General features: G+C 39.2%; 1 protein-coding gene across 7 annotated transcripts in view; it reads right to left on the bottom strand.

The window, feature by feature from the left end:
- Positions 1–4,958: 4,958 nt before the first annotated feature.
- LOC125450798 (ceramide transfer protein) overlaps positions 4,959–24,596 on the bottom strand; it is a 100,786-nt gene continuing 81,148 nt past the window's right edge. For 6 of the 7 annotated variants that reach the window (XM_048526990.2, XM_048526993.2, XM_048526989.2 and 3 more), the window contains 7 exons: positions 19,949–20,044; positions 19,617–19,749; positions 18,369–18,439; positions 16,899–17,027; positions 15,025–15,154; positions 9,627–9,763; positions 4,959–8,434 (listed from right to left, as the gene is read on the bottom strand). In XM_048526990.2, coding sequence (XP_048382947.1) covers positions 9,636–9,763; positions 15,025–15,154; positions 16,899–17,027; positions 18,369–18,439; positions 19,617–19,749; positions 19,949–20,044 — 687 coding nt within the window. In that variant the 3' untranslated portion in view covers positions 4,959–8,434; positions 9,627–9,635. The remainder of the gene's footprint in view (positions 8,435–9,626; positions 9,764–15,024; positions 15,155–16,898; positions 17,028–18,368; positions 18,440–19,616; positions 19,750–19,948; positions 20,045–24,596) is intronic. The other variant, XM_048526988.2, reaches the window with a different exon arrangement.

The raw sequence follows: 24,596 nt of genomic DNA on the forward strand, positions 1-24,596 counted from the left end.
TCTGAAAGAACCAGAGTTTAAAAACCAGGCAGGAAAACACACACGCTTCATTTGGAGGCTGTTCTGAGGATGTGACCCAGCATTGCAATGAAACATCTGCGAAACAAGGAAACCAGCTCAGCGAGCCAACCAACATCAACACCCACAACCTGAGCTACCAATCTACTCCAAAACCTTAGAGGACACTGGATTAAAAATTGGTCTTATTGAGAATGAAAGTATGTCAAATACAACTAAGTACTTTGCTTCAGCATTTACTGTAAAGATGTGTAATTAGCAAAGGGAAAAAAAAACTCAAATGTTTTACCTAGCCACTGTTAGTCTGTTTGTTCAAGATCTAATCATATTTCAGCTGCAATTCAAGAGATGAAACAATGTTAAGCCAATATAACATTACCCAGTGCTAACCTTTCAGAGTGGATTGATTTTGTCACGTATCAAAATAGAGAAAAGCATTGTTTACAAGCATATAGGCAGATCACAGCAAGCAAAAGATGTACAGATCAAAACGATGGAAACATACAGGTTACATTATTTGAGGCTACAGTCTGTTCGATAGTCTGAACACCCAGAAAGCAGCTGTTCCTGAACCTGCTGGTGAGTGTGTTCAGCTTCTGTATCTTCTGCCTGATGGAGGTCATTACCAGAATGCAATCGGTCTTTGATGAGGCTGGTCACTTTCTACAGCAGGGAGCCATGTAAATTTAGTCCATGGATGGCAGGTTGGCTTCTGTGATGGTCTGGGCTATGCATACCACCTGTAGTTTATGGTCCTGGCCAGAGCATTTGCCATACCAGGCTGTTATGCAACTGGGCAGTACGCTTTCAATGGTGCATCTGTAGAAGTTGGTGAGCGACCTTATGGACAGGCCAAATTTCCTAAGCTGCCTGAGGAAGACAAACCATTGTTCTGCCTTCATGGCTGTCACATTTACGTCAGAAGTCCAGGACAAGTCATTGGTTATCGTAACTCTGAGGAACTTGATGCCGTCCACCGCTCTGGGTCAGGAAGCTAAGGATCCAATTGCAGAGGGTGGAGCTGAGACCCATGTCACTTAGTTTTGAGATCAGTTTGGAGGGGATAGTGGTGTTGAAGGTGCAACTGTAGTCAACTAGCAGGAGTCTGCAGGTGTCCTTACCATATGGCAAATAAGGGACACAAATCAAATAAGCAATGTTTGCCAGAGTGGAAGCAAGTCATCCTTGAAAATAAGGAACTGCCAAAAAAAGTTTGCTAAAAGCAGTTAAAAGGATATTAAACCATTTTGCACTTAAATATCTGTGCCATACCAAGTAACAAATTTGGTGAAAAGTTTTTTGCTCTATACAAAAATTATTTGCTACCAAGTTACTTAACATTTTGTATTAATAAAACTGCAGATACTGGTGTCAAAAACAGAAATTGCTGGAGAAACAGCAGGTTTGTAAGCATTTGTGGACAAAAAGCAGAATTAATGTTTGGGTCCAATTCTGAAGGGTCACTGTATCAGAAACACTAACTCTGCTAGCAGACCTGCAGAGTTTCTCCAATTGTTTTGTTTTAAAAATACATCTTTACACCTCAGTTTCTGGTCTTCCCTTTTCTCTTTGTAACAACTGCATTCCCTACTAAAGGTGGCGGTAAAATTCAGTCAATTTCTCGTGGAAGCTGGGGACAGGAAACAAATACTGGCTTTACCAGAGATGCCCACATACCATGAAAGTAAAAAAAAAATCACTTTTGCGAGTGTCCACCACTTGCAACTTGAAGGCATAGAGAAAGTTCTATTAAAACAGTATCCATAAAATTCAGCTGATAGTTTTAACAGAATTGACATGTTAAAAGCTTTCTTTAATTTTTAAAGAACTGTCCCTGCCCTTCAACCCAACTAGCTAATTGTTTAAAAACAATGAATGACAAAATAATCAAAAGGATATTTTTAGAAATATTTTCAAAAATGTTCCATAACATGTTGCTGGATTATGGCAAATTTTATATCCAATATTATGCAAATTTAGGTGCAAATTTGAAGGGGAGAAAAGTACTTTCTAAATGGGTTCCATAAGCCAATTGTACTTAAAAGAAGAAGCTTAAACCTAGCCACAAAATACCTGGTTTGCAGTTCAAAGCTGAACAATAAAAAGTTTTTTTTATGGTGTATGCACAGACAGAGGTACCTAACTCATATTTAAACGACCCTAATAATGTAAACTTGACCATGAAAAAGAGACTGAAGAAACTCCAGGGGCAATGGATTCAAAACATTTAACTGCTTTTTCTCCTCAGATGCTGCCAGACCAAAGTTTCTCCAGCAGTGTGTTTGTGTTTCAGATCTTGAGTATCTGCAGTTTAAACTGGAGTTCTCTTCAATAATTCCAAATGAGTTCTGAGAGAAGTAAATAAAGCATCCATTAAACTTCCAGCTTTCTCAAATTAAAGATCTGGGGCGCAGTCCAAATTTATTCTTCACTAGGTGCAAGGTCATTAATGGAAAAAGTTGGACATAAAAGAGTATTCTTCAAAATTAAATCTATAGCACTGACTGAGCTGGTTCGCACAGCTGATTTTCTACTCGTACAACGTTCAACTGTTTCATCTATAAGTGAAAGATCATTGACTTTCCAGTCTTAGCAAGACACCAATGAAAGAGAGGGAGTAACTCATGATTCTGAGCTTGGATTTGTGTCTCAAGTTTCAAGCAATGACCATCGCCAAGAAAAAAAAGTGTATCACCATATCATTGGTCAACGGCATTAGCATTACTAAATCTCCACTATTAATATCTGTGATCAGAAACCGAAGGGGACCAGCCGTTCCACGTGGCTACGAGAATAGGTCCAAGGCTATGAATCCTCCAGTGAGTAATTCGACACCAACTTTCTAAGGCCTGCCCACCACCTGCAAGCACAAATCTGCAGTGGTGCCCATCTACTTCCCATTGATGCTCAGAAGCAGCAGAGTGAGATACTCTAAGATGGTAACTCACCAATGCTCCTTCCACAGCATCTTCCAAACCCACAACCTTGACCACTTAGAAGGACAAGTGCAGATTTGTGGAAACATCACCACCTGGTCCCTCCAAGCTACACCACAATGTTCTTCATTCCTTCACTGTTAGATGATCAAAATTGTGAAAATCTCTCCATTAACAGCACCGTGGAAGTCTGTACATTGAAATGGTTTAAGGCAGCAGCTCAACATCTTCTTCAACAAGGCAATTCAGGATAGCCATTAAATTCTGGCCAAACTAACGATGCCCACACCCCACACTAAGGGCAAGTGTCAAAATTTTCCCTTAAGAATCCACATCTATCACTGCAAGGATAGAAAACATGGTTAGAGTTAAGGATTAATGTGGCAGAAATTATTTAGACTAATGTAAAAACAAAAGTTGCTGAAATACACAGGAAATAAGGTACTTTCGAGGAGAGAAGACAAAGTTAATGTGGCAGGTTGCTGATTTTACATCAGAAATTATTGCAGCCAAAGTCACTAAATCCCAAGGCACTGGCCTAATTACAAGTTCATTCAAAATTGTACGCACATAAACTAAAAGATGTTTGGTTTATTAAACATCTCTATACAACATTTTAAGGTTTGATACAATAAAACATTAAAACATTCACCTTCGTTAGACTTGCTGAGTACTTTCCACCTCTATGTTCTTGATCAACTTCAACAGAACTATTGTGCTGGCACCAGCACACAGTATAAATGGTCTCTATCGGTGCTGTGTAATTCTAAAATTATGTCAGAGATGCAAAACTAGTTTGTATCCATTACTGCTAGTTTGTATCCATTACTGCTGATGCAGGAAGCCCTTGCCTTGGCAGGTGAAAGATGGACCAGGGCTCCGAGTTCCTTGGCAAGAGTTCAGATTTTCCAAAAAAAAAGAAATTCCATAATAAACACTGAGCACAAGTAGCAAAGGCTCTAATTAGATGAGAGAGAGTTCACAGATAAAATACCCAAGAAACTACCAATTCCGAAATCTGAATCCTATTATCCTAAATTTAACATACTGTGGTATCACAAAGTGTCTATCCATTCATTTACTAAAAGTAGAGTTTATTTGTAAAAAGTAACAATCAATGGAAAAGTTAAAAAGTGCATATTTCAGGGTGGCAAAATGTCACCTATGATGGGCTCATTTAGTGAAGTAAATCAGCAGAGATATTTCAGCCTATCAGCTTAGGTTTCATCACATCTCACCATCTTTTCAGTTACATAGAGTTTAACTCTCTGAAGCCACAGCAAAAATGACTGCAATGCCTATGTTACTGAACGCAAACTAAAAATACTTCTAACTCATGGCAAACAAACAATCTCAACTGAAGATAATGACACCCCAAACAGATGATGATTTTAAAAACCAACAAGTGAATGAAATTTATACATTTCAGTAAAGAAAGTTCAAGTCGAAGACACAAATTGTACTATATACCTGTGACATACAAAGTATTTCTTGCAGTTAAAACATATTTAACCATTTATTTTGAGAGCATTTTACACATTTTCTTCCAGCTTCCACCCAACCTGAAGGTTCAGTTTTCAGCTCACTGTCATGAACTAAACAATCTGCTTAGTACAAACACCCCGATAAGAGCTACTCACTCCTCACACAGCATTTCCTACAGAATTATCTGATAGAATGCAAATCAGAGTGGGAGCAATAAATCAAATGCAGCTCTCATCAGCAACATGACTACTACTACTAGTAGTATGGACCATGCCTCCTCACTGTAGTGTTTCCATTTACTGAGATTTTAAGATCAATGGTAGAGCAACGGTGTCTACTGCTAATCCTAGAGGATCCCCACTCACAGTTAGTGAGGCATGGACCTCACCAGTTCGAATCATTTCATCTTCATGAAGGAATACTGAGGTGGAAACTGAGTGCACTTAAGGTGTATTGAAGTTGCAAATATTTTACCATTTACACATGATTAACATTTCAAAAAAAGACAGAATGCCCAAGATCTTCTATAATGTTTTAATACTTTTCACTTTTTAAATACTGGATTTTAATTTGTGTAACATGGAGGAATTAAACTTTATAAACTTAATCTTTTACACATTGCTGATTGGAAAAACTGTTTTACAGTCCAACATCACAGACACATAAACCAGTGTTTTGCTGTACACAAAGCTAAATCAGGATGTAAAGCTTTCATAAAACAAATCTCTTACCACATTCTACACATTCAACATATTTTGAAATAAAAGTTCATATTTTAACCTGTAAATGATGTGTTTATACATTCCAGAAAAGTTTCAATACTTTACAATCCCCTTTTAGTGTAATCACTTTATCCCAGAATAATTTCAAAATTACATCACATTTAGTGCAATTGTGACTAGCAATATCAAGTTCTATACACGTAAACTTCCCAATTTATTAAAAGTTAGCTGAATTTAGCTTATCAGGTTTTTAACCTGGATCATTGCTAAAGTTCCCATTGATGAGTTAGTCAGGTATATAACGGCTTTTCATTGGAATATTCAATCAAATTTTATAGTATGCCACCCCCAAGTTCCCGATAAAATGTATGCACACACTTGGTTGGTTACTCAGTGATGAATGCAAGGGTTTTTAAGCAACCTGAAATTAACAGTTGCTGGAAGTAAGCAGCATAATAAACCACCGGAATCTGTAAGCTACTGAACCTCATGTTCAGAATCAGGTGCATTACTCATTTATGCAATCATGACATCAATCTGTACATTTCTATTGCCAGTTGTAACTTCTTCTTGCACAGTTGAAAGGCATTACTGCACAGGGCAGATGAAAATAATTTTCCACCACAAAAAGCATCATGTTAAATTAACCCAAGGATTAAACAAAAACCGGTTAGATGAAAACTTCAGCTTCTCCCATTAGCATGGACATGAATTTACCTAACTCATCTTACTCATGATTTTAGTAAGGTGCTGTTACGTGTGGTATTCTTCAAAGCAGAAACTTGCCCCTTTTCATTGGAACAATGACTTCTAGACATTATCAAGAGATGGTGAAGAACCTAGATTTGCCATTATTACTGTGCTTCAGACTTGAACTCCCAAAATATATCACTACAATGTTAGGTCTTACTTGCTGCAATCCACAGCCAACACTATTCCTTTACAATAAGGATCATTGTTACCACCATTTCTTAATGCTAGCTGTATCCAAGTTGATACAAAGAGGCCACACAACATCCAAGAATTTTTAATTCTGATTTTCATGTTTATCTTAATATTTGCAACTGAAATATTAATTTTATATAAAATTGATCAAGGGAATAGGGAAACTTGCAAGAAATAATCTTTTGAAAAATAACTTGGAAGACAATTTTAAAACAGGAGGGAATAGCGTCAAAAAAACTGATCCAGTTAGTCACTTGGGTGTGTTTTTGAGGTTAGGGGCTAGTGGAGCATCTCTATTTAAAAATAAATCTGCCCATAGCAGGAATTGTAACTACTATTTTAGGGATTGCACTTAATTTCATTATATCTTCATCAAGAACCAGCTAGGATTGACTACTCCCACAATTCCTCAATGACAAAGCAAACAAAATATCCAATTTTCTGCATTTCAGTGGTACAGTAGGTCCTCATAACCAGTTACTCTATTTGAATACAGCAAAACCATTGCATTTGATTTAGAAAAATCTTACTTCCTGTTGATTTATTACTTACCACAAATTAAATTTTAAATACAGATATGAACAGTGTGTGGTGAAGAATGGAGATGATCAGAAAGATTTTCCTGAACGTTTGGATTTATCACCTAGCCTAAAAGTTCAAGGATAATCTAAGCATGAAGTTATCCTCAATTAAACTTCACCAGTTATTCATACATACCAGCTTTCTTAAGAGTCAACTTATTGAGTGCATAACAATCCTCAAATTTAGGCACTTACACATTTGAATCTGTTGCTATGCATACACAACAGTGATGATGTTGTGCTGAAAAAATAAAGTCTGCTGGTCACATTGATATGTATTTGCCTATATCATTTTAGTTGTAACACCAATTATTAAAATATTAAATGTTCTATGGCGGCTCTAAATGCTAGATGCATTAAAATAAAAATCAAGTCTTAGCTGCAATATGAGTGGAGAACATTGTGCACAAATGTACAATGAAAGATTTCTAGAATCCAGCAGTCTTAAAAAAAGATGTTTAATTATAGCTGCATCCAGTAAGAGACACAGCATGAAGTATTCCATGGAAATCAACAGGAAGAAAGAAAAGGTCTGACTGCATGGAATTTCATGGGAATTGAGGTTGTCTAGATGCATCCATTCCACAAAGTATCAAGAGCATATAAATGTATTCCTGAAATACAACTGGCTAGTTCTGATTAAACATTAGGAACCACGCTTATTTCAATTCAGAACAGATTTTACACAATTGCATTAATGAATAGAACTTGTGCACCTTTTGAACATTGTGCACAAACGATTTATGCAATGGGCTTCACCTAAGCCTAGCTGGTGTACCTTATTCACAATAATGCACACTTCTATCGATATTGCTTAAAACACAGTCATTCATCTTTCAACAATGTCTACACTGGTCATAACTAAAACTCCAATCTATTACAACATGAAAAATCCTTATTTGACATGTTTCAAGTAATCCTCCTTTCAGCCCATACCAACATCTTAAAAGATTTCAGAACTTTCAATTACAACAGAAAATACATATGTAACAAATATACAAACTAAAAATGCAGTAGAAATATAGTTTGTAAACAAAACAGAAATAAAGCTTTTCAAAATCTCCATCAGAACTAGATGTTCTTCATGGGAGATCGTAAGAAAGAGAAAGGGCAAATGCCAGAGGTCAAAGGGCTTAGACATCCCTGAATTAGTTTTAAGAAATCAGTTTCAATGTTAGAAGCAAGGACTGGTTTTAGAACAGTAGAAGAATGTGACGAGTTCAGTGATTATAGAATGCTAACTAGCAAAACTTGAGTAAGACTTAAAGAAATTACACCTTACTGTAGACCCCAAAGATGGCTAACATTTGAGCAACTTAACATCACAAATTCAGTTTTGTTTGTTGCAAAAATGTTGAAATTTTGGCCATGATTATGCAGGCCTACAACAAACATGCTTTTTTTAAAAACAATTAACGCCTTCAACCTATTGTTTTTGATCCAAAATGTGATTTTTTTTTGTAAAAAAGGCTTGGTTAAATTGTAAACAGCTGATGAGCTTCACATACAGATGAATAACACAGACACACAAAAATGGAACAGATCAGCCACAGACGTGAAATGACAGCCTACATCAATTAGGCGCAGGCTGAGGACCACGACTGGCTTACAAGGGGAAAGAATGCTGGAAATTCATCGGACCAGCATGAAGTCACTGTGATCCTCAAGCGTAGGAGGGCACCTTCTTGTCGGCATGTTGATTGCTGAGGAAAGCATGGTCAAAACAGCAGCAAATCCATGCTGAAAACTAAATGCACAAGATGAATTACTCCAATATTGATAAGACAACTGTTTGAACTTGCTAATTTGTACACTACCTTAAACATATGAACAATTTCATAACAAAATGGAACACTAATATAGGATATTTCTAACACATTCTCCTACAATCCAATAAAAAATATTTTGTGATAGAATCTTCCTCAGATTACTTAGCTGTAAACACTATAGACCATTTCAGACAGTGGAGTAGTGGGGTGATACTACTAGATCAGTAAGCCAGAGAAAAGACTAACGATGGATTTTCAATTCACATTTTAAAAAAAAAACACACAAAAACAAGTCTCAGTAACAGTTAATACAAAACCATTGTTATAAAAAAACCCATCTGGTTCACTCATGTCTGAGACAACAAAAATGTTTGGAATTATGAATCTGACGATGACCATGAAACCAGGGGAAAAACCCATCTGGTTCCCTGGAGCGAAGAAAACTGCCGATCGTACCTGTTCTGGCCTACATGTCACAGCAGACACATAGCAATGTGGCTGACTCTTAACTGCTTTCTGGGCAATTATGTATGGGATATAATGCTGCCCTAGCCACTAACAACCACATCTCGAAGATTTTTTTTAAACTGCCATATTTACCTAGTCTGCTTCCAGATTAACAGCAAAACATTTGCCTTCTAATTGCCCTCTGAAACACCTGAACAAGCTACTTAGTTCAACAATGATTAGGAATGGGAACAAATACTGATTTTGTCAGCCACACATCCCACTAAAAACAAGTTCATGGAATGGTTTGGAGAGTCTAGGCACGAAATGTCAGCTTTTGTGCTCCTGAGATGCTGCTTGGCCTGCTGTGTTCATCCAGCTTCACACTTTGTTATCATGGAATGGTTCATTTATATCAGCGATCTAGTAGTAAAATTGTGCTCTTCTTACTGGAAATATCTACCCCCCCATGTAGAGTACTGTTATAATTCAGCAAGGAACATGCTTTTAAAGTTGGATTAATTCTAATCAGGCAGTTTATGTAATCATGGAGAATCTTCAGAGTCAAATAATCTAAACAACCCAACATCTACAGAACTACAATCTTCAAATTTAATTAAGTATCAGCAGTTATAAAAACATTGAAGTCATTTGTTCTCATTTTCCTATTGGCATTCCTATTTTAATGGCACTTCAACAAAAATAACTGACGTTACATCATACCTCTAGATACTAGAAGAGAATATCTTTGCCTGCAGTTTTCTCCTGTACATAGGACGTGAAACGTTTGAGGAATTTGGGATATTCACGTTTTGCAACTGCTCGAAGTACTGATGCTGGTGCCCATCCTCCAGGATTTACTAAGAACAAAAAAAACAAATTAATCACCACTTATTGGACAAATTGAACAGTTTAAAAAGACAAAACAAAATGATTCACTCCACTATTTTAAACAATGGCAGGTATTTATTTGACAAAGTCAAGATGTTGCTGGATGAAACCACTTGCAGAATTACATATAGATAACCTTCTGCTATGTCAAAACAGTAATTCAAGCCAAATCTTACATTTCAAAATATGCTATTGTAAAGATCACATCTCAAATTATTCTTGCGCTAGGGACTGAAAAAAAAAGACACTTCTTTAAACTAAGGAAACTCGGCAAAGCAATGACTGCCATTTTAAAAAAAAATCACACTTACTGGAGCACATTGAGAGAGTTATAAACAATGCTGCACTTCCCCTGAAACAGGGACACCAAAAGCAGATGCCAGCAGAGCTGACTGATTCTGAACTAAGGGACGCTTGCTTGACAATGAGAGATAATGGGAACTGCAGATGCTGGAGATTCCAAGATAATAAAATGTGAGGCTGGATGAACACAGCAGGCCAAGCAGCATCTCAGGAGCACAAAAGCTGACGTTTCGGGCCTAGACCCTTCATCAGAGAGGGGGATGGGGGGAGGGAACTGGAATAAATAGGGAGAGAGGGGGAGACGGACCGAAGATGGAGAGTAAAGAAGATAGGTGGAGAGAGTGTAGGTGGGGAGGTAGGGAGGGGATAGGTCAGTCCAGGGAAGACGGACAGGTCAAGGAGGTGGGATGAGGTTAGTAGGTAGCTGGGGGTGCGGCTTGGGGTGGGAGGAAGGGATGGGTGAGAGGAAGAACCGGTTAGGGAGGCAGAGACAGGTTGGACTGGTTTTGGGATGCAGTGGGTGGGGGGGGGGGGGGGGGCGAGAGCTGGGCTGGTTGTGTGGTGCAGTGGGGGGAGGGGATGAACTGGGCTGGTTTAGGGATGCAGTAGGGGAAGGGGAGATTTTGAAACTAGTGAAGTCCACATTGATACCATATGGCTGCAGGGTTCCCAGGCGGAATATGAGTTGCTGTTCCTGCAACCTTCGGGTGGCATCATTGTGGCAGTGCAGGAGGCCCATGATGGACATGTCATCAAGAGAATGGGAGGGGGAGTGGAAATGGTTTGCGACTGGGAGGTGCAGTTGTTTGTTGCGAACTGAGCGGAGGTGTTCTGCAAAGCGGTCCCCAAGCCTCCGCTTGGTTTCCCCAATGTAGAGGAAGCCGCACCGGGTACAGTGGATGCAGTATACCACATTGGCAGATGTGCGGGTGAACCTCTGCTTGATGTGGAATGTCATCTTGGGGCCTGGGATGGGGGTGAGGGAGGAGGTGTGGGGACAAGTGTAGCATTTCCTGCGGTTGCAGGGGAAGGTGCCGGGTGTGGTGGGGTTGGAGGGCAGTGTGGAGCGAACAAGGGAGTCACGGAGAGAGTGGTCTCTCCGGAAAGCAGACAGGGGAGGGGATGGAAAAATGTCTTGGGTGGTGGGGTCGGATTGTAAATGGCAGAAGTGTCGGAGGATAATGCGTTGTATCCGGAGGTTGGTAGGGTGGTGTGTGAGAACGAGGGGGATCCTCTTGGGGCGGTTGTTCCTGCAACCTTCGGGTGGCATCATTGTGGCAGTGCAGGAGGCCCATGATGGACATGTCATCTAAAGAATTTCCACCATTTCCACTCCCCCTCCCATTCTTTAGATGACATGTCCATCATGGGCCTCCTGCACTGCCACAATGATGCCACCCGAAGGTTGCAGGAACAGCAGCTCATATTCCGCCTGGGAACCCTGCAGCCTAATGGTATCGATGTTGACTTCACCAGTTTCAAAATCTCCCCTTCCCCCACCGCATCCCTAAACCAGCCCAGTTCGTCCCCTCCCCCCACTGCACCACACAACCAGCCCAACTCTTCCCCTCCACCCACTGCATCCCAAAACCAGTCCAACCTGTCTCTGCCTCCCTAACCTGTTCTTCCTCTCACCCATCCCTTCCTCCCACCCCAAGCCGCACCTCCATCTACCTACTAACCTCATCCCACCTCCTTGACCTGTCCGTCTTCCCTGGACTGACCTATCCCCTCCCCACCTATACTCTCTCCACCTATCTTCTTTACTCTCCATCTTCAGTCCGCCTCCCCCTCTCTCCCTATTTATTCCAGAACCCTCAGCCCATCCCCCTCTCTGATGAAGGGTCTAGGCCCGAAACGTCAGCTTTTGTGCTCCTGAGATGCTGCTTGGCCTGCTGTGTTCATCTAGCCTCACATTTTATTATCTTGGATTCTCCAGCATCTGCAGTTCCCATTATCTCTTTAACATGGATAAATGTGAGGTTATCTATTCTGCTCAGAGAAATTATCTAAATGGAGAGAAACATCAGAGCGCTTCAGTGTAGAGATGAATTACAGAAAAGTAGTTTGTAGGTACAGATAATCAGACTAATAAAGGATGCCGAAAATCCATTTGCTTAGCAGATAGAGTATAAAAGTAGGGAAGTTCTACAAGGTTTTAAGTGAGACCACATTTTGAGCAACGTGAGATTTTGGTCCCCTTACTTTAGCAGATGTACTGCATTGAAGGCAGCTCAAAGGTGATACACTAGATTGATTTCAAGTGAGAGTGGTTTGTCTTATGAAGACAGTTCAGGCCTACATTTGTGAGTTTAGAAGAATGCGGAGAGATCTAAATGACGTGCAAAGATGACAAAAAGGATTTAGAAAAGAGAGATGATGTTTTCTCATGTGGGTCAATCTGGAACAACAGGCCAAAGTTTTAGGATAAGGGGTAGCAGATTTAAATCAGTTGAGAAGAAATCATTTCTCTCAAAGGGTCATGAATCTGCAGATTCCCAGAGCATGGGGGATTCTGGAACATTCAGTAAATTTAAGGAGATAGACACATTTTTAATTAGTAACAAGTCACAGGGAGAGCAGAAAAGTAGAGTTGAGGCCAAAATTAGGTCAACCATGATTGCATTAAATGGCAGAGCTGGCTTGAGGGGATGAATTGTTTATTCCTGGTTCTTATGTTTTGTTATCGAAGGACAAATGATCATCAGCGAATGAGATCATCAGCGTGCAAACAACTTTGTGTTTCAAAAAAGGCTCAAAGGAATTGAAGAAAACCAAAAAGGGAAAAAAAAACTTAATGAAATACTGTGGTCCAGACTGATGCTATCGAACTGTTTCCCATATTATTTTCTTTTTCCACTCTTAATAGCCATTTCTTGTCTATTTTTCTGAGTCTGCATGTGAGGGGGTTAATTTAAGGACAGTTTAAGAATTGAGTTGTTAGTAATTCATATTTCCTTTCTGCAAATAAAAGCAATCTGTTCATAACAAAGTTATTTTCTTGTTAAGTAAAGAGATCTGGTGAATGGGTTCTTCTAACCAGGGTTAGTCAAATGGAGCAGGTCTGGAGCCAGTGGATTGGAGCACTGCTAACACTAACTTTGTTTAAAAATGGATCAAAAGGTAGACTGAATAAGTATAGGCCAGTTAGTCTGGCCTCAGTACTGGGCAAATTATAATATGCAATTCTGGACTCAAGATAAACTCTCTCTTAGGCACACAATAATCAAGGACAGTCAGTATGGATTTTTTTGGGAAACATCTAGTCTAACATGACTACATTAAGAGATGGTGACAAGTAGGATTGGTGAGGGTATTACAGTTGATATGGTCTACATGGATTTTACCAAGGTTTTAACATGGAAGAATAATTTTTAAAAGAGCTAATAGGATCCACTGGAATGTAGCAAACTGGGTAAAATGTTAGCTCAGTGACATGAAATAAATAGCAACGAGTGCTTTTGAGAGTGGAAAGCTATTTCCGGTAGGGTTCTATAAGGCAAAGTACAAAGTTCCTTGCATTTTATTCATTCATGGAGTTTGGGCATCATTGGATAGACTAGCATTCATTACCCATACTCAGTTGGCCTCGAGAACTTAATAAAAATCTGTTTTCTTGGACCACTGCAGTTGGGAAAGCCACAGTGCTGTGGCATAGAGGAGCGGTTTTCTTTGGTAGAAATCCAGACCAAGGGGAAATAAATAGAGAGATAGCTATTTAGGAGTTAAATCAGCAAACATTTACTTGATACACAGGAAATAAGTGAGGTGATGCATTTTTGAAGGATCAAATTTAGGTGTGAGTTATACGGTTAATGGATCCTTGGGAACATCAACATTCAGATGGATCTGGGCGTGCAGGTCCATAGTTCCCTAAAAGTGGCAACACAGGTGACCAAGGTGATTAAGGCAGCATTTGGCACGCTCGCCTTCCTTGGCCAGGGCATGGTGTACAAGAGCTGGCAAACCAGGCTGCAGCTAGAAAACCCTTGTTTTGCTGCATTTGAGAGTACTGCGTGCAGTTTTGATCACCACACTATCAGAAGGATGTGGAAACTTTGGAGAGAGTGCAGAGAAGTTTCACCAGGATGTTGCCCAGTCTCGAGGGCATTAACTATGAGGAAACATTAAAAAGACTAGGATTATTTTCATTGTAAAGACAGCAGCTAAGAGGAAATCTGATAGAGGTCTACAAAATTATGAGAGGCATAAATAGGGTGAATAGTCAGAGGCTTTTTCCCAGGATTGAAGTTTCAATTGCAAGAAGGCACAAGTTCAAGGTAAGAGGGCAAAAGTTTAAGGGAGATGTGAAAGGAAAGGCTTTCATGCAGAGCGTGGGCAGAGCCTGGAATGCACTGCCAGAGGGTGTGGTGGAAGCAGGCACATTGGTAACATTTAAGAGGCATCTGAATGGTTACATGAATAGGGGGGGGAAATAGAGGGATATGGACTAAACAAGGTTTGTTTTTTAGTTTACTCAGAACATGATGATCGACACAGGCTTGGAGGGGTGAGGATTCTGCTCCTGTGCCATACTTCTCTTTTGTTCTTACAATAGAAATCTGGTACTCTTCAAATGTTTGCAAAATTTGCAGGACTTTGGCTAGGACATGGGTATTAAGTGACATGGAGTCGAGGCAGGTAAATGAAGCTCAGGTACAGAATAACCATGACTTAACAGATTGGCAGAATAGGCTCATGAGTTAAATTACCAACCACACTATATGCCACTTCAATACTGTCACACCTTCTGGATTTAAGGGCATAATCACAGGCTTGAAGGTGTTATCAGCCACCTGCTAGTGACATTCAAGTCCTTTTAGAAATTCCCATCCAAAGTCCTTCTTCACAAACTGGAAGGAGGAGGAGCATTTCCTTGCAGCTGTACACTTGATTGGAACTCAGCAACATAAGGTCTGAAACTCACCATTAGCTACATACGTGATCTTGCATAGGATGTTATCTCTGCTGATTGCCTGGTTTCCTTCTGGTGGGCTTACTAGTGTCTGGCAGATCATGGCAATATTTATTTTGGCCCGCACGCATCTGTTATTCTGCTGTGAAATAGGTGGAGTAACATATCATAATCTTGACTTTGCACAGCATACAGGATTGAATTCTCTGCAATTACTTAAGAAACTTTACATGTTAGCATGAATGAATTGCAATATTTTCCATTTTAACACCAAAACAAAATAGTTTAATTTAAGGTCTTTAAGGTGCTTAGTCACCCTTTAACCTGCAGCTAATTCAACATAGAAGGAAGAAGCTGATGAGGAAAGGAAGAACAGAATATGAATCCGAGTAGAAGTATGGATGTCGATAATCAGGGAACACAGCTTGAAGGCAAGGAGCAGGAGATTTAGAGGGGATATGGGGAAAATGTTTTCCCTGAGAAGATGGTGAGTACCTGGAGTTCACCATCTGAAACAAATATGTCTTAAGGCCTGCTGCCTTTACTGTTAAGAGCTGTTCAGATAGACAACTGACATGCCATAGCACAGAAGGCTACAGAGCAAATGCTGAAAAATGGGAACAGATCATTTTTGATGATTGCAATGGACATGGGCCAAAGGGCCTCTTTTCATTCTGTAAAAACCCTGACTTATGAGACAGGAGGTACTGTAACGGCATAAATTAAAAGATTAGCTAACAGGAAGAAAACATATTTGGGAAAAAACTGATTGTTTCAATTATTTCGTTTTATAATTTCTGTAATTAAAATGGCACCAAATTGTGGTAACTTATAGACAACTCACTGTATTTTGGTAAATACGGGGTGACAATAAATTGCAAATCTATTCTATTCTAGTAGGATATGGCAAGGATACTTGGGCCCAGCAGTTCACTAAGAATTGAATATGGGGACCAAATGTAATATTATTTGCAGATAATTCAAAGCCAAGAGGGATGTGTATTGCAAGGAAGATATAAAATGGCTTCAGGAGGATTTGGACAGGCTTAGTGAATAGGCAAGAAAACAGAAGATGGAATATAACATGAAAAAAGGTCAGGTCATCCACTTTGGTTGGAGCAACATTTATGTAGTTTTTCTTTTAAATGATACATGTTGGAAAGTGTAGACATTCAAAGGAACCTAGATGCCCTTGTCGATAAGTCACTGAAGGCTAACATGCAGATGCTGCAAGTTAATAAGAAGATTGATGGAATGTTACTCTTTGTTGCAAGAGGATTTGCCTACAGGGGTAGTGAAGTCTTGCTTTGATTGCATAGAAACCTGGTTAGAGCTCTGCTGGAGTATTGTTTTTAAGCTTCTGTCTTCTCCTCATCTCAGGAAGGCTACTACTGCCACAGTGGGAGTGTAACAAAGATTCACCTGACTTGTTTCTGGGATGACAGCAATGTTCTACGGAGAGAATTTGGGCAAGTTGGCCTGAATTCTCTTGGGTATCAAAGAATAACAGGTGATCTCTTGAAAATCTGCAAAATGCTTAAAAGGGATGACTAGTAATGTGCTCCCCCTGGTTGGAGAGTCGAGATCCAGGAGATATAACTTAAAAATAAGGGGGATGCATTTAGAACTTCTTTTATTCTGAAGGCTGTAAATCTTTGGAATTCTCTATCAAGTGGATTTGAATATATTTAAAGTTGACATTGATAGATTTCTGATTACCCATGATGTAAACATTCTGGGAATAATGTGGGTCAAAGGCTTCGAAGTATTTGATCAGTTTGTTAACTTAAATGCCAGAGCTGGCTCAAATAACAGATTGGCCTCTTCCTGCTCCTTATGTTCTTAAAAAGAACTCTATGAAAATCTTTGTGAAAATACACACTTACAGGTGCACTATCATGGTCCACAGAAAAATTGCAGACAAGCCACGTATCCGGATCATTTTCATTTGTAGCTGGAACTTTTCGAATTGCAGATAGGTAAAGAACATCTCTTTGTGAAGCTGGCCAAACTCTCTAGAAAAAGAGAGATAAAATAGCTTAGCAGCAGCAAACAAAGTCAAAAAACACTTTCCATTACAACAAGTCTTCAACACAACGCAACAGTCATATACTGTGAAATAATCACACATTTGCAAATCATTTGAATGAAAATGAATTTAATTGTCAACTTGGTCATTTTCTCACAGACAACTTCAGAATTATTAATGCATCTAACTCGTGGAGATTGCTACTTTTGCCAATGCACTACGTTGCACTCTAATTCCATCATCTCAGCGTTTGAGTAAAAGCCAAATATTGCAGATGCTAGCAATCTGAAATTTAAAAGAAGTGCTGCAGAAACTCTCACTCCACTTTTAACACCAAAAGTATTGGCTGCCAATCTCTGCTTAAATAATTCTATGATTTGCTTGCAGAGAAATGACTGCGTTGTGTGTGAACTCCATACAAAACAATCAATTCTTAAAATGGTTAGCTCCACAAGCATAGAAGAAATACAGACCCATCAATACCTCTCCCAGTCTCCCTTTTGGACAATTCTGACTAATCTGTTCTTCAAAAGATGAAATTAGAAGACAGCAGTAACAGGAGGTAGTTAGATCCCCAAAATGTTACTCACAGATAGCAAGAACTGCAGATGCTGGAGTCAGAGTCAACACAGTGTGGAGCTGGAGGAGCACAGCAAGTCAGGCAGCATTAGAAGAGCAGGAAAGTCGACGTTTCAGGTGAGGACATATCAGCCTGAAACGTAGACTTTTCTGTTTCTCTGATGCTGCCTGACCTGCTGTGTTCCTCCAGCTCACCCTGCGTTGATTCCCAAAATGTTAAGCTCATCTTTTCTTATCAAAATGTGGGCAGAATAAGAGGAGGGGTCAAGTTGAGCAGTTTTTCAAAGGTGCTCACCTTCTTAGATGTACAACTTTTTCCATTATTAAATTAAAATACCTGTGCAGTGGAGGTCACAAATACTATTAAGAAACTAATTCAAGTAGGAAACAAATCATTTCTGTTGATTCACAGATAAATGTGCACATTACTATAAATGTTGTTCAGCTCTGTGTAATAGCATTATTTCCAGAGGTTAATTGCCTGATGTTGTGAAGGTTAGATTTGAGATTGGTGGCATTATGGTTCATTGGAGTAGAATAAGATTTACTTTGTATTTGATCATGACTGATGTCAACATAAGGTGGAGTAGAAAGGGAAAAAATCTTAACTCCTGGTACTGACCATCACTGGTAAGGACAGTTAAGAAATCCATTGAAAATAGAAAACAGATTACTTAGCAGCTCCCCCAGTAAAAGAACTACACCAAGTCACTACCTATAATATTTTAATATCAAAAAAAGAACATACCTTGTGTGTCTGGTAGATGATGATTGCATTATCCGATAGAATTTCTAGCACGTGGAAATTTTCAATGGTTGCTGTGGAGTATAATTGGATGCATTCCTTGTCAGATCACTACATACAAATGATTGACCACTTAGAATATGAACTAAGTCACTGACTATTTTGACTTGGAAGGAAGAATTCTGATCAAAGAAATCTTTAAAAGCATGTTTGCTGTCCTTTAAAGGAAAAAATGGGACCTTAACACTCAGCTGAATTACTTAAAAGCACAGCCTGTGCCATTTTACCATCTCATCCAAAATCAGCATCTCAGTCAGTGAGCACTCCCTCAATATTGTTTGCAGATGTTATTTGTAAGAACAGAAGTTCAAACTTAAGTAAAAGTAGCCTACTTCTGAAATTTGAAAACAGCACAGGATTGGGGATCACTTACACATAGGGAAAAGCGAGACAGAGACCAATGAGCACCATCGGTATTAGTATTATTTTGAGCATTTATTGCCATCTACAGCATTAGAAGAAAGGACTAGATTGCAGTTTACCTTCGTCAACTGTGTTGTATGGCTAAGAATCATCACTTAATTAAGATCACCTCTAGTCAAAATTTCTTTCATTCGTTAGATATGGGCACACTAACTAAGCCAACATTCAACATTTGTTATTAGCCTATCCTAACTGCCATTTTGGTCTATTTTAGACAGCAGTCCAGAGTCAACTACGATGCTGCTGTCTGGAATCACATGAAAGCCAGGCATTAGTGAACCAGATGGGTTTGCACAATAATCAACAATTGTTACACGTGCGCCATTAGGCTAGCTTTTTACTGCAGATATTTATTGAATTCAAATTTCACCATCTGCTGTGTTTCCAAAATATTAGCCTGGGAATTCTGGCTTGAGTCCAGTGACATAATCACAATGCCACTGCCTCCTTAGGAGGCTACCAAATAGCGTAAAAGCATGCCTGGACCTTGAACACTATTGTCAGTATCTAAACAGGAAGTGTTTGCATAGCTAGGCAAAAGTCATTTTCTTGGAGCATTTTACAATAAATTGCAAGTATTTACCGGAATTAAAAGAAAGAGGCCAGATTTAGCTTATGGGCCACATACCATGTTATGCTGTTGTATTCATAAGGTTTGCTTTTACTATCAGAGACCACAAACTGCTATATATCTATCAATAAATGCTAAAATTATTTAAGATAACTTCAATAAACTATTAATTTGAAATAAATCTAAAATATTCATACTTTCCCAGTCATTGCGAACATCGACATTCCAGAAGTAATGGCATACTTCATGACCTGTAACTCCTTTGACAGAATGTGTTGCTTTGAGAGGATCTAAGACAATCCCGTTTTCTTCTACTTCTCTCCTGTAGACCTGTAAAAAAACGGAGGACTAAGGGTGATTGGGTGACTCTAGACTTTAAAACATTAACAAACTGATATTACTCTCAACCTTATGCCTCCTGAGATCAATCTTGTCTTGAAAAAAACAGTAAAATGAAAAGACCTACTCTTTTCAAAGAAAACTGGATTGACCATTTAAATTACTTCCAAAAAGTGCAAATATTCCTCACCTTCATTTCTCCCTCTTCCACCACCAACTGCCAATTCGCATCACCACCTACATCTTGTAGAGAATACTGCATGTGATTTTGCACCATTTCTTCAACCTGTAAAGAAAAAGAGCACCTGTTTTTACAACCTGCACTGTAGCTGACTATGCACATAGGTTGTAATCATGTTTGTGGCCTAACCAACAAGAAATCAGCTACTGCTAGCAAGTCAGACCACCACCAGAATTTCTCAAAAGTATCTACTCCCCACAGACAATTTCAGAGAAAGGAACAAGTGATTTGACTCAAATGGCTGGCTCTTTTTACGGTATCACTTCCAACTTCCTCACCTCTCTCAATATTACTGAGCTGCAGAATATCAAATTGCTTCAGCTGAATTTTCCTGCTAATATATTCACATGAACTGGTCATTAGGTGAAAAAAATAAATGAGCCTGAATTCCGTATTTACTTCTTTCTTTGTCCATCCTAGTTTTTGAATGCTTTGAAAAAAAAACTTGGATCAACAATTTCTTCCTTAAGGTTACCAGCAGATTACCTTCACATCTGCTTCTCTGCAACAAAAAAAATCCTTTGTTCGACGAAATAACTTTGGCCTTAGTCCCATTACTTTCACTGCACGGTATTCTTGGAGTCACAGCAGCCACCAAGACAAAATGTTGCTTTAGACATGGTTTGCATCTCAGGTAAAGAAACTCAGCATCTGTTTGTTATCAAAGTGGGCTGATTGACACGATGGGAATTTACCTAGCAATAAACTATCAATAATCTATAATTTGTTACAGCTATATAAGAAATTGGTAGGACCTCATTTGGAGGAGTACTGCATACAATTCTGTAGCAAGGCAACCAGGATGAATGTTATTAAACTGGAAAGGGGGCAAAAAAGATTAACAAGGATGATATTGAGACAGAAAGGTTTAAGTTCCAAGGAGAAGCAAATAGGTTGGGACTTTATTCCTCTGGAGATTAGGAGCCGGAGGATGATCTTATAGAAGTTTATAAAATCACAAGGAGTATAGATAAGGTGAATAGTCAAGGTCTTTTCCCCAGCGTAAGGGAATTCAATACTAGAAAGCACAGGTTTAAGTTGAGAGGGGAAAGAGTTAAACATTTAAAAGACATTTGGACAAGTAAATGGATAGGGAAGGTTTAGAAGGATCTGAGCCAAAAGCGACAAATGGAAGTAGTTCAGTTTAGGAAACCTGGTAGCATGGACAAGTTGGGCTGAGGGGCCTGTTTCTGTGCAGAATGATTTTACGAGTCTGTGACTTTAAACCAAATTTGCTTAGTACGACATTTAAAGCATTACTCTTGCTCTATTTGTATACCTTTTTACATCTGAGGTTTTATTTTTCCCTGACATAAAAAGTGCTTACCCCCTGCCACCAGATACCAGCTCACCTTCAAAATTCTTATTGAAGCTCCAGAATAAACACGCTTCTTGTTTTTAAACCAATAATCTAGGTCCTGCCCTTTTCAGACCGCTGGTCAAACAATTCCTACTGGACTCTTGTTGTTCCTGCTCAACCTCCAAGTCTATGGTGACAGCAGCACCATCAGTCCTGCCAAACTCAAGGGTCTCTACAGTACACTGTTCTAATACATCTCAAAGTTCCTCCTCCTCGAGCTCATCTCATTAATTAAGCCAAGTAAAACTGCCCCCACTGCCCAGACACTACTGATAGTACAGATTTTAAAATGGCTCCCCTTCTACAAGTATTGTCCTTTTCACATTTATATTACAGCAAACAACTCAAAAATTTACAAGTGATATCCACTCCAGCATGGACACATTTCTCCCCATCGCAGAATGGTTACAGCACAGAAGAAACCATTTGGTAGACGGTGTTTGTGCTGACCTCTCTGAAGGAGTAATTCACCAAGTGCCACTCTAGCAACTTCCACCTCCACCACCTTACAGGTCAGTATTATCTTCTGTTTCTGAAAACAATCCAATTCCTCTTACATGTGATTGAATCCACTCGGGCAGTGCATTTCAAATCCTAACCTCTTACTGCACGTAAAATTTTGTTTCATGTTGCCATTGCATCTTTTGTCGATTCTATTAAATCTTAAACACTGCTAAAAAGAGACAAAGTCAAAACATTTTAGCTTTCAAGTTTACATAAATATAACAAACTTTCTGGTCTTAAAGTCTCTGCCCCTGTTAACTAGGCCTGAGATAACTGCTGTAGTTGCCCACAGCTGAATATGACAAGATGGCTACTGAGGATTCTCTTTTTAAATGACACAGACAATCCAAGAAAATTTTAGCTGATGTAGCATTTCATATAGCTTAAATCATGGCCTTCACAGCCAGACAACAAAATGCCTCTAAGTCTTAGTAACATGAGACAAGAATACAAACAGTAAGACTCTGATGAGGTAGCTCAGATGAAAGCCAGATTTCAGATTTCCAATTTCTGAATATAGAAAGGGAAAGGTTAAATTTACCTAGGATGAGGCTTTTTAAATAACTATAATTATGTATTATTGTAGGCACATATTTCCTGCAAGGATAGGAGTTTGAATTAGATATTCGGAAATTTAATTTTTGAAGGCAGTTAGCCTTGGATGCAGAGAACAGTTTTGGTAAACACACTTAAAGAAACTTTATCTCCATCAGCAAGATTAGGACAACAAAAAAAGGTATCTTTGTAAGAGTACCAAGAGACAAATAATGTAGCAGTGTGGGGGTGGGGGTGGTGTGCGCACGCAGAAACGATTTTGAAACACAACAGACAGAACGCACAGCTGCTGCTTTGCAAGGTGATGAGGGGCAAACTGTTTCCAAAACTGTTACTTTGGCACAGAATCATAGTATTATGTTTAACTACAAACAACTTAATAAGTAACTTGATATTACACAGCTGATATTACAAATATTATAGCAACTGGTGGAAATTAACATCCTTTTTAAATTTTCTGTACTAAGATAAGCAAGAGGCAGGAGTTGCATGACTGAAGATAGACCAGGAAGTTGTCCATCATTGATCATGCATTCACAGGGAATGTGGCAAGCACTAACGTCAATGTCGCAAGTAACCACTAATGCGGTATGTATAAACATCCTGTACTTTATCGGAAAAGGTAGAATGTCAATGTCCTCTGATCTCAGGGGCAACTGGGTGCCATGTGAAAGCCAGCTTTGGAGCAGAGTCTGGTCTCTCCCACCAGTGTGGTAAGGGAGCTTTAACTTAGATTGATTTGTACGACTGAACCTGGGACCTAGGTTCCTCTGTAAAATCTCTGTCTCTAACAATGCCAATATGCTTTATTGAATGCTCTCCCAAACTGTCCTGTCACGATCACTGATTTGTGTATACATACTCTGGTCCCCCTGCTCCTGAACTGATTTCATAATTGTATTTTTTTTAAATCTTGTCTCTGCTTTTTCACTACCAAGAGTAAGCACTTCATTCTTCTGTATTAAATTTCAACTGCTACTTTCCATCTATTACACCAACCTATGTCCTTCTGACATTCTCCACTCAGTTAACTTTGAGGAAAGCTATCTTTTCAACTTTTGTATCAATTGTAAATTCTGAAATGGCATTCTGCGCTCAAGGCTGTAGGTCATTAATCATATTTTACATTCTAAGTCCAAGTCCTGGGGCCTGCTGTATTTCTGATTCAATAAGCTGACGTTTCCCAGAAATCTATTGCAATCATATCATGTCAACTCTGGAAGTATTCAAATTCATAATGCAAAACTCATGAGTACCACCCTTCCAGGAATTGGCAACTGAAGGAACAAACAGGAGATGCATTTACTGAAGGAATGCAAAGACTGAAAGAAAAGACCCTGATGTCCATGGTTGGTTTTGCTATCCAGATAAGCATTTTACGTGCAGTCCCCAATTGTATAAATCGGAGGCTGGGGAGTCAATTAGCTGGACATTTGGTTTGTGATGTGGGTGATGCCAATAGTACGGGTTCAATTCCCATACTATTCCCACACTGGCTGAGGTTACCTTGAAGACTGAGTGACCCTCAGGTTAAATCACCACCAAATAAAAACCAAGAGAACTGCTGATGCTGTAAATCAAGAATAAAAACAGCAGTTGCTGGCAAAGCTCAGTAGGTCTGGCAGCATCTCTGAGAATAAAAACTCAAAACTGAGTTCTGAGGAAGGGTCACCAGACCCTAAAATGTTAACTCCAATTTTTGTTTTCACAGATGCTGCCATACCTGCTGAGCCTCTCCATCAATTGCTGTTTCTGTTAAATCACCACCAGTTCTTTCTTTCTAATGGGTCAGTAACCCTACGGTCTGTTAAGACTTAAACTAAAATTTAACTCATGACACTTCACATGTAGCTCAGCTGAAATCATTACACCACTAGCACCAGTGCTTACAGTACAACACTTCATGCAAACGAAGATGGTAAAATTCTACTTTGGCCTTGAAGACGACCACGCTAACATTTCAAAAGTAAAGGATCTTCATCCTGGATTAATTAAATAAATAGCGTGGTCGGTGACTCTGACACCTTCAATTACTGATGAACAATCACCAATGCTATCCCCCAGTACACTCTTGTAGAATCTATGAGTGAACCAGTACTGGTGGAATAACTGCAGCAACCAAATGGATGAAAAGCAAAGTTTGCATTCCTAATGGTATTCCAACCAAGGTCTTCAAAG

The sequence above is a fragment of the Stegostoma tigrinum genome, chromosome 3, assembly GCF_030684315.1.
Source record: "Stegostoma tigrinum isolate sSteTig4 chromosome 3, sSteTig4.hap1, whole genome shotgun sequence".
NCBI classification, from domain to species: Eukaryota; Metazoa; Chordata; class Chondrichthyes; order Orectolobiformes; family Stegostomatidae; genus Stegostoma; species Stegostoma tigrinum.